The sequence below is a fragment of the Empidonax traillii genome, unplaced genomic scaffold, assembly GCF_003031625.1.
Source record: "Empidonax traillii isolate 1590-97213 ecotype Southwest subspecies unplaced genomic scaffold, ASM303162v1 scaffold427:size767076, whole genome shotgun sequence".
NCBI classification, from domain to species: Eukaryota; Metazoa; Chordata; class Aves; order Passeriformes; family Tyrannidae; genus Empidonax; species Empidonax traillii.
This window is the reverse complement of record NW_020955620.1, coordinates 683,238-694,176: the sequence shown is the minus strand read 5'-3', so window position 1 is coordinate 694,176 and position 10,939 is coordinate 683,238. Positions and strand designations below refer to the sequence as shown.

Below are 10,939 nucleotides of genomic sequence, written 5' to 3'. Positions count from 1 at the left end.
TGTTGAAGAGCTGCAGGGCTGCGCTGGATCATCACAACACATTTGAGGGACCTGAACGAATCTGTGCATCGATCCACACCAAAACACTGCTGCTTTACACCCTGCATTTTATAAACAGTTGTGGTGGCACTACTACCACTAGCTACCAGCACAGAGGCAATGCCTAAAGCCTGCAAATTGGCTTCAATACAAAAACAACTTTGCACAAAATAATGCAGTCATTTAGTATTGCTCACATAATTAAATGCAGGCATACTCCAAAACTGGGGGGCATTTAGGAGAAAACAAGAAACTTACACACTTGGTTCATATGATGAAGCAAAAAAAATCGAGAAAACTGTAAAAGCAGTTTTTAGGATGAATGTTTAAGAGTTACGAAGAGTATTTTAAATTAAAGAAGTGTAATTCTTCTTCCTTATCCCTGTGAAAAAAACCCAAAGAAAAACAGAAAAGCATCATTAATATAAAGTAGATTTTTAGAGAGATGCCATAAACATCTGAACAATCTTTACTCTTCTAAAGAAGTGAATAATATCTTCTTTGTTGTCAACACCATTCCTGCTACTCACTGTCTAAGCTACTGCCAAGAATCAGGCAATAGCACCCAACTTTTTAAACTGTCAGTGGTCAGACACCCTTATTTTCCGAGCAGAACTCATCCTTGCTGCCCAAGGTGTGCAACATGTGGTGCCTCATAACGCCACAGTTCCTTATGGACTGCTACTGAGGAACGCCATGAGCATAGGTGGAGAGAGGGCAAATGTGATCTATCCAGGATTTAAATGATCCATCTGCTCAGTTAAAGACCTGGGCACTTCACTTACCAGCACAGCATCCAGCATGGCATACAGAAGCAAAAGGGCAACAACCCACAACCACAACTCCACTTCTGTGGAGTTAAGACTTAAACGTTGGCTCAGGAAATCATCCTGGTCAAGACGAGTCATTAAGCTCACCATTAACTTTTACTGGTATCAAGGCTAAGCACTATTTAAGCCTTTCCTAAGTAGCTATGATTTTGAACACAAGCTCATGCTTATTTCCATTCATAATCTGATTTGCTAGATCAAATTTTGAAGCCTTTTTGGTTCTTGGAATATTCCTGTACTTCCCACTAAAATTAGATAAATGTTTTACTAAATTCTCAGCAAAGGCATCAGCATAAATAAATCCTATATACTGCATATTTCCTTGTAAGTTGACATTTTGACTTGATAATGTATAACATACATTGTGCCGAACGGGGAACAACTAAAATAAAGTTTAAAACATCAATTTATGAACCTTTAAAAATCATACATATATGCTACCCAAACAGAATTAGTTTTTAAAGGCAGGCATAGACTGTCTGATGATAGTTAGGAAGAAAACACAACTGATAAGTATACTTGTATGCATATTCCTGTAAGGTGGTTATGCACATTTGAATGGAACAATGAAAAATACCCTTTTAATATTGGCACTACAATGTACTACAGTTGCTTTCTACTTTGCTACCTGTTATTTTCTTGTTTATTTACCTAACACAAGGCAGAAACTCTACAGAGTATAAGGTGAGAATAGCTACTAAAGTTATAACTACATTTTCAGTCATCCAGGCTGGGCATGCGCTCCCATCAGGCAGTCTGCACACCACGGGATGGTGCTGTCTAGGTTTGGATGCAAGCAGATTGGCAAGTTTACTTGCACTGGAAATTAGCATAATTTTTCCCCTACATGAAGAAAGAAGTACAGCAAGCAAGTACTATGTTGCTAAAGCTCCTCAGCTACTGTGAGTGAGGAAGAGGGGGAAGAAAAATGACCTTACAATATCTCTGAGAAACGTGCACATATTCTCTAATATTTGCCATATATAAACTATTAAATAATAGTTCAGAAATGGCTCCTTGGATTTTGCCAGAACACAATTTGATGGGATCCATTTTATCCCACTGACTATGCAGAAAAGAGCACCAGATAAAGGGAGAAGTCCTGGAAGAGCAGCAGATGTGCAGGACTCGGTGCCAACATCATCACAGGCATCACACCACCACCAAAGCTACAAGTCACCCCGGTCTTCAAAAGGTGACAGAGATCAAGAGGGAGAAGTCCAGTGGCACAGTTTGTAAATGAAGATGGGAAAAAAATAGGGCAAAGGGGAAGAAGATATTATGTGCAGTGCAGAAAGGACACAAGAGTGGAAAGAAAGCATTCATTCAGCTTATTTTGGCCAGTAAAGAATAGGGACCTGAAAGGACAGTGCTTTATTCAACTCTCACTGATGAAATCTGGCTGGTCTAAAATCTGTTTTAGGATCTGCACAGCATGGCTGCAATGAAAAAATCCATTCTGATGTGAAAGCAACTGGGATGAAAAAATTATCAACAGTTCACCCTCTGATTCATATGCAATTATACTGCCCTTATTGTTAGGGGAAAAACACTACCCCAAGCAAACAAGTGGTTTTAATTAGGAAGGGAACAACAAAAGAGATAGAGGAAAATAATGGAAAACAAAAGCAAAAGCAGATAATAGAGGAGAGAAGAGGAAAAATTATCCACATGGACAGAGAAGTTATGTAGGTGAATGAAAATAATGGGAAGCAGGCTATAGATGCAATTCCCCTCTGGCATAAACCCTATTTTCCACTGAGAATCACATGAATAACCAAAGTCTAATGCCAAGCTAGATGTGTCTTGCTGCACAAAATTAAAGTTATTTGTTTTACTGACTTTCAGAACAGGTCAAGGAAAAAAAAACTGTACACCTTATCCATCATACTCCAGCAGGACACCTACCTCAGCAGGTCTGAGACAGCCTGGAGGAGGGTATCCCTGTCTGTATTAGACAACATGCACCATGGCATGTTAAAAGATTAAAAGAATGATAAAATCAGCTTAACGTCTTCATACTGCTGAATGACTTTCTGTAATGAGTACACAAGTTTTTGCATCACCAGTCTTTTGGGGCAGCTTTCACACCTGTGTTGCAATGGTAGAGCTCTGGCGTAACACAGTTAAGGAGGGTATTGATGCAGTTATTAACTTCACCACTGAGAAACAGCAATTTGCCAAGAGCATGACCCACCTCACCAGGTACAGGTACAGTAGGCAAGCTGGCTACACAACACAGCAGGATAACCGCCTGGGAATCGAGGGGCAGGCCACACCAGGAAATATGTTAGGTTTCACTTTTAAAGAGTGATACAAGAAAAGCTAGAGGTTTTTGTTTAAATAGCTGCTGTTGGAAATATAGGTACTGTATACCACACCTTTTCAAAAACATCAAGCCTCTAAACTGAAGTCTTACAAATTCCTTCTGCTGGCAGTCTCAACTCAGCCTATAGACCAAATGGGGAAAAAATCAATTACTTTTTGCCATTTTCTTTAGATACTCTATGGAGACTTTACTGAGAAGATGAACTCGAGTAGGACAGCAGAGCTCAAGTTAAATTAGCACTTTGTCTATCCTGAGTGACCCATAAGGGCCAATGAAAACAACTTCATTTATAGCCAGGATAAAAGAATGGAACTTTCAAGATAAAATATTTACAACCAGCGAAAAAGTAAGTGTATAAATCATGTCAGTAAGGTTTCATTCAACAAATAATCTACTATGCAGTAGTAGATGATGCGAACTAAAAGAACTGTTAAAACAAAAAAGATAACCCAAGTTCTGGAAGAAACCCTCAAGCATCCAACTGGACAAAGCTCAACATAAACTGGTGACAAACTCTGACTCTCTGTTGCTGCTCTTTCTCTTTGCTTTTTCATATACACCAAAAACCAGCGCTGTGAGTCTTCTGGTAAGCCACATAAGATTTTGGTAGCTCTGCCCAATACTGCACTTGATAAAGATGAGCCATGCCATTGTTCCTCAGTTATTTTGTACAAGACATCCTGGACCATCCTGCACCATGGTTTCAATGCATGCTGTACGCCCAGTCCCACGCCCTCCTCCTTGCTCCAGGACAGGTACTCAGTGCCCCTGCACATGCATCCCTGAATTTGAAGGCTGGTCCTGGGTTATAGTCCTAAGTAACTGGACACTGTTAGGACTGTGGCAGGCCAAGCTCAGAGTAGCTGAGCAAAACTGTGCTTAGCAGCAGTGCCTGTGGGCTGTTCTGGAGCTCTCCTGCAGCACAGGCCCCTGCCAGCAGCTCCGTGGCTCCGGGAGAGCATATCAGGGTCCACCCCATGCATTCCGCTCCCTCATCCCACCAACAAGAGGGACCTGAAATAAGGGTTTGCTTCCATCAGACCCCTCTTCCACTCTTCTTGAGGCTGGGGAGAAACAAGGGGTCAGGGCAAAGCGAGAGGTGTTCACCTCCCCTTGGGAGGAAGAGGTGAGAGAAGGGGAGGATGTGTTGCTGAGGTGGAGGGACTGTTTCATGGCTTGGAAGATAGTTCCAGAGGAGATGCCCAAACACACTTCCCCAGGAGCAAAGGGAGGTGCCTCAGCCCCAAAGCTGCACAAATACAGGCTGTGTGACAAGCAGCTCTGGAGTGCTTCTCCTGAAACTGCTTCCAGGCCAAAAAAAGGTGATATTTACTGCTGTGAGGTGTGTCTAACCTTTGTGTTTCTATCTTATGCCTGTATTTTAAGCCCTGGTGAATGCCCGTCAGTGGACCCTCTCCTCCTTGAGAAGCTGTGGCACAGCTGTCATTTGGCAATTAGCCCACTCTGCCCTTAACCATCACTGGCCAGCCACTCTCACCTGCGCCCCTCACCGGTGCTCTACCACAAAGCGCATGGTGGTGCCGTCGAAGGAGGGCGGTGCGACGATCCTCGGGCCGGTGGCGGGCGCTGTGATGCTGATGACCGGCTTCGCCTCGGCTGCGCTGTGTTGTGGCGGCGGCGGGCCTTTGCTGGTAGCCACGTAGTAGGGACTCTCGGCAAAAGCTGCCTCTGCTGCTGCTGCTGCTGGGCTGCCAGGCTCTGCCGGAGCGCTGGCATCGCTGCCCGAGTGGGACAGCGGGCGCTGCAGAGCGCCGGCAGGCAGCACGGTGGCGGCGGGCAAGAGCCCGGGGTAGAGCATGTACGTGGCGCCGTAGGCACCGGCATTGAGGGCCAGGGGCGAGAGGGGCAGCGGGACGGGGGCGACGGCCGGCTGCTGGGGCACCGGCACCTCCACGTACTGCCCGGTCTCGGGGTCGAAGAGGCGCCGCTTGAGGGGCTGCTGCACCGGCGTGTCCACCAGGTAGTACTGCCCGGTGCTCACGTCCAGCAGCACCTTGCGCTGCGTTTGCGGGAAGGGCTCGGCCGCTGCGGCCGCGGCGGGCACGGAGGGCGAGAAGCAGAGCAGCGGCGGGGCGGCGCCGGGCAGGGCGGCGAAGGGCAGAGGCGGGCGGTACAGGGCGGCGGGCGGACCCTCGGCGGGCGGCGGGGCAGCGGTGGGGGGCTCCTCGGCGGGCGGGGGTCCGGGCGGGGGTCGGGGGCTGCCGGGGGGCTTGGCAGTGCCGAAGGGCTGCAGGCTGCACAGCGCCGTCGCCGCCGCCGCCGCCGACACCGGGCTGGGGCGGACGCCGCCGCCCGCCCCCGACACCGGCACCGGGGAGGGCGGGGAGCCGGGTTCGGTGGGCGCCTTCAGCGGCAGCGCCAGGTAGTTCCCGCAGTCCTGGCCCCGCTCCGCGTCGCCGGCGCCTCCGCCCCCGGGCAGGCGGGGCGAGCGCGGCGGTGCCTGGCTTGCCGCGGAGGGGAGCTTGCCCGGCCCTGGGGCTCCCGCTCCTCCGGCACCGCGGAGGGTGAGGAGGGCGCGGGGAGCGGCGGGGGGCTCGGCGCGGGGGGGCGGAGGGCCGCGCTGCCGCTGCCGGGCCAGGCTCTCAAAGGCGGCCGCCTTGGCCGAGACCTTGTCGGCCGTGTTGCTGGAGGGGCGGCGAGGCAGCCGCTCGCTGCCCGGCCCCTTGCTCGACGGCTCCTCCGCCTTATCCGCCGGCGGCGGCGCGGGGGGAGCGACAGCGGCGGCGGACCGGGACCCGGCGTCCCGTTCCTGGCTGGCGATGAGGGAGAGGACGTGGCTGTCGGTGATGGGCAGAGGGTCGCTTTTGCGCTTCCACTCGCGCTTGTTGAAGCTGTACAGCTCCTCCATGCTCCTCACCGCCGCCGTCAGCTTCTCCAGCGCGTTTTGCACGGGCGCCGCCTTGCTCTCCTCCCGCGGGTCCTCCTCCGACCCCCGGCCCCTCTCGGCGGGCGGCGGCGGGGGCTGGTGCCGCCAGGGCGCGGAGGATTTAGAGACGATCTTCAGCACGGCCGGCTGGCGAGCATCGCTCTTGTTGGGGGCGATGGTGGCCACCGGCAACCTGCCCGACGTGCGGTGCACCAGGACCGTGCCGCCTTCCGCGGGGCAGGCCGGAGCCTTGCTCGCCGCCTTGGCCCCCGCCTCGGTGGGCTTGGTGCCAGCGTGGCCGACCGCCTGGCAGGTGATGACCACGGGGGAGAGGGACCGGGGGACACCGGCGATGACCAGTTGCTGCCGGGACTTCTGCTCCGGGCCGCCTTGCTCGGAGGCGCCGCTGCCCTTGTCGCTGCTGTTATCCCCCGAGTCAGCGCTGTAGGAGCTTTTGATGAGCTTCCGCACGTCCCGCACCTGGTGGAGGATCCCCTGGGCTCTGTACTTGCTGTCCCTCACGTCGCGCACCAGGAACTGCGGCACCTTGTCGTGGCCGTCGCCGGCCTTGAGCGGCTTGATGTGCTGCCCCCTGCCCTCCTCCAGCGGCCGGCCTGCGATCTGCGGCGTCAGCAGTTGGGCGATGCTGAAGGCGGCGTCCCTGGGCTGCTGCACACTGCCCAGGCTGATCTTGATCTCGGGGGGTTTGGGCTTGGCGGCGGGGGACGAGGTGGTGGTGGCTGTGGGTGAAGTGGTGGCGACGGCGGGCGAAGAAGTGGTGGCGGCGGCGGCGGAGCACTTGGTTGCCCGCTTGCCGGGCTCCTTCTCCCGGGGGGTGTGCTGAATCGCGGGGACGAACAGACGGGACATCTTGGTGGACTTGCCGGCGGAGATCTCGCCCAAGTCGGCCCGCCAGTCCTGCTTGTGCGGGAGCTTCAGCTTGCCGACGGGCGCCCTCTCCTCCTTCCTTTCTGCCTCCCGCTCCTTCCAGGACCTGAAGGCGCTGTTCTGGCTGCGGAGGAAGGTGGCCTTGATGGCCTCCGAGGCGCTGCGCTTCACCTCGCACAGTTCATCCGACAGCGCCCGATCCAGGCTGCGGTTCCCCTCGCGGGGCGGTGATGCCTTGGAGGCCGGCGATCGGCCACCGCCACCCTCGCCCGCATCCTCCGCCGCCGCCGCCGCCGCCGCCGCCGCGGTGCAGTCCGAGCCGCCCTCCGAGTGCCGGGAGCTCTGCCGCTGCACGCCACTCTCCCGCTGCCGCTCCCGGCCGGCGCCGCCGACGGGCTCCGGCTCCCGGCCGGCTCCCGGCCCGGTGTAGGAGGTATCGGTGATCTCGCCCCGCTCCATCTTGAACTCGTGCTCCAGCTGCATCTTCTTGGAGATGACGTTTTTGAGGAGGCTGGAGGCGAACTTGGACTTCTTGCTGGATCCCTTCCCGCCGCACTCCGCCGCCGGCGGTTCCCTGGCCTCGGCGGCATCGCCGAGGTCCAGCAGGGTCACCACCCGAGAGCCCGCTCGCAGCCGCCGCGGCGACTCCACGTGGGCGATCTCCCCGTCGAGCTTGCTGACCACGAACTCGAGGGCTTTGGTCTGCGAGCGGCCGGAGCGCAGCAAACTGGGCTCGGCTCTCGGTCCCAGACTGCCACACTTGAGGTCCAGGTAGGTGGACCAGCGGTTGATGCCCAGGGCATTGTCGGGCAGGGAGGCAGAGGAGGCGCGGGAGCCGGGGCGCAGGGTGTCAAAATAGGGGTACGCCAGGCTGCGGAAAGCCCTGGCCGTAAGGTTTCGCACCTCTTTGTCGGCATCGTCCAGCTCGCTGACGGCGCTGGAGGCGCCGCTCGAGTGCTCCCCTGCCCTGGCGGCCCCGCACCGGGTCTGCAGCCGAGCGGGGACCGCGATGAACTTTTTCGCGTGGTCGCGGACCGCGTCCTGTTTTAAACTCGCATTGCGGTCGGGAGCCGCGGCGACACGGAGGCTCATGTCGCCTTCATGCTTGGCAGCGTAAACAGTGTTTTGCTTTCCACGCACGTTGCTAGACTCATTTATAGCCCGGGAAGCGGCTTTGATTGATAGGAGAAGCTGGGCTGCCGGGCTCCCGCCGGGACGGCCGGGCTGCTTGGACCGGCTTTCCCCCGAGCTGGCGCGCTTGTCCCCACCGGGGGTGTCGTGTTCGGAGGTAAGGCTGACGATCTCGGTGCTGCTGGTGTTGTCGATGCTGTCCGTCTGGTTGTTGGGGTCGCTGGTGGTCGTGCTGAGGTAGCAGCTATTCTCCTCCTCCTCCGTCAGCGTGTCCCCCGGGGTCTCGTCGCTCCCGAAAGAGGCGTAGTCCACGAAGGAGTAAATCACGTTGTTATCCTCGAAGTCCCAGCGGGCGGCCAGCCCCGCGTCGAAGTCCATGTCGTGGTCCACCTCGCTCAGCTGGATCTCCTGCGTGCTGATATAGTGCGCCTCGTCGCGGCCGCCGCCGGGGGGGGTGCCCGGGGGAGGTCCGGGTGGGGTCGCCTTGCTCCCCGCGACCTCGTCCTCCTCCTCGCTTTCATATCCGAAGGAGGACGAGGAGGTTTTGCCCTCCGTTGACACCGGGTCGCCCATTACCAGAAAGCCGTCCGCCTTAGTCACCGGCGAAGGGCAGGAGGAGGAGGAGGACTCCGGGCAGCCCCCTGGCTCCGGTGGCCCGCCGCTCCGTGACGCTCCCCCGGGGCCGGAGCCGGGGCCGGAGCCGGTGTCAGCCCCGCATCCCGCCGCCTCCGCCGGGGAAGGCGGTCGATCCCGCCCGCTGTCCGAGGATGCTGGCCCCGTCGCCTCCGCCGGGGATCCACCTCTCGCCGAGCCGCCATCCTCAGTGCCGCCGGCTCCGCTGTCCGGTGCGGGGCCGGCCGCTCGCTCCGCGCCGCCGGCCGGGGCCAGCTCGGGGCTCTGGTGGCTCTCCTCCGGCTCCCGCGGCGAGCCGCGAATCTCCACGTACGCCGCCTCCTCGATGGCCTCCTCCGGGCTGGGCTTCGGGCTCGGGCTCGGCTTTGGGCTTGGGCTCGGGCTCGGAGCCCGTCCCGCCGCCGCGACCTCAGGGCCGGCTCGGGGGCTGGCGGGCTGCTGGCCGGGCGCGTCCATGCCGGGGCCGTCGGGGCGCGGCAGTGGCCCGAGGGGGCGGGCAGGCACGTGCCGGCGGGGACGGGGGGGCAGCGGGCCGCCCACCCCCTGTCCTGCCCTCCCCTCCTCTTTCCTCCCCTCCTCCGCCCGCCGCGTCGGCTCTCGGGCCGGGCGGACATCGCCGCCGGGGGGCGGAGGGGTCGGGCCGGGCCGGCCGGGCTCGGCTCCCCCCTCCGCAGCTCCGAGGGACACCTCTTGGTCACCGCAGGAGCGTGGCCCTGCGGATCCCGGGACGGGCCCAGATCGCTCCCAGTTTTTCGGCTTCACTTGGCCGGCCCCAGGCGCCGACTGTACATAGAGCCAGCGTCGTTTGGACGGATGAACACAATCTTATTTTAAACGTCTGTGTTTGCCGGAATAAAGGTGCCCGGACACCCCTTGGAAGGGGAGAGCTGCCCGTGCCTCCAGAGATGCTGCTGCTGCCCGGTTTCCCCGGGAGCCAGCGGCACTGGCTGGAAGAGACAGCTTGCAGGACACCGGCTTGCAGCAAGTGCACCCTCGTCCCACACGCAGCAGTGGCTAAACAGCTTTTATCTTCCTGCACCCTGTGTCCCAACTCGCAGGAAGTGTGGTCGGATGCCGGTCTGGCCCTGCACCTTCACAGTAGTCCAGAGAGCCACCGGTCAGGGGACCCAAGCTGCCTTTTTCCAAGAAATTCAGGTTTAGACATAACCAGCACATAAGACCTATTAATAGGCATTTATGGCATGCCTGACCTTTGGTGGCTGAGAGCTTTCCTGAGCAGTCCCCAAGATGACACACCAAAAATCACTCCAGCACCATGGAAGGAAAAGGCAAGCTGTTAAGCACCAAGGAGAAATGATGGAAAGCAAGCAAGTAATGCATACCTGAGCAGCCCTCAGGTATATAATGAAGATAATGTCCTAAATTTACAGCTTAAAAAACCAGCACCTGAATGCTTGGGTGAGCAAGTGGTCATTTTGCTGGTAACACTGAACTGATTTAGGGGAGGGTTGTGGAAATCCCTAAAGCAAGCACCGGGATCCATGACCCTATGGCTGCATGCTCTGGCATGGTGTGCAGCTCTACCAGGGATGCCACAGGGACACAGGGACCAAGAGGCAGAGCAGATGCCATCCCAGACCGTTTCCCAGAACTATGTTAAAACAAGGGTTTCCCAGTCCTCCCAGCTCCTTATTCTATGCCGTAGCCAGGATGCTCTGCTGCCATCCTCCCCATGGGGCTGCATTGTTCCTGCTGTCTCCAGGAAAAGTGAGCTCCCTCCTTTACTGAAGCCAGCAGAGTCTTGTGAGGGTCCCTGCAGCAATGGCAGGTTCATATCCTGTTTCAGATAAGGGTCTCTGCTGCATGGAGGAAAACAAGTGAGGTGGCACCTACATAGAGACATGGTAGTTTGTTAGGCTCCAGATTGTCAGCATGGAAAATATTACTGAAGCAGGAGGTGATATTTTAACAGACACGTTCTCCAAACTCAGAAAGTTTAGAATAAGTCAGGTCACGTGCAGCGAGGCTCTTCACATGCAGCAGGGATAACTGATTCCCATCCTTGCTGGGGCTGTCCTGCCTCCAATGTGCTGTTAATGAGAAGCTGGGCAGCAGCTGTCAGGAGTACTAGGCTTACCCAGCCTTAGTCTTAGCTCAGGTTTACGTAGCTTCAACTCCCCTTGTACACACGACCGCAGTTCTCCACAGAGCTGTTGCAAATGGCATCATCATCCCTAAACA

At 56.6% G+C, this 10,939-nt stretch overlaps 1 protein-coding gene across 1 annotated transcript; it reads right to left on the bottom strand.

Annotated features, from left to right (window-relative positions):
- Nucleotides 1–224: 224 nt before the first annotated feature.
- CUNH4orf54 (chromosome unknown C4orf54 homolog) lies at nt 225–9,193 on the bottom strand. The gene is made up of 2 exons (XM_027894440.1): nt 4,697–9,193; nt 225–421 (listed from the first exon to the last, which is right to left on the bottom strand). Exon 1 carries the CDS (start codon nt 9,191–9,193, stop codon nt 4,706–4,708), a length of 4,488 nt encoding a protein of 1,495 aa, XP_027750241.1. The 3' UTR covers nt 225–421; nt 4,697–4,705.
- Between the last annotated feature and the right edge of the window lie 1,746 nt (nt 9,194–10,939).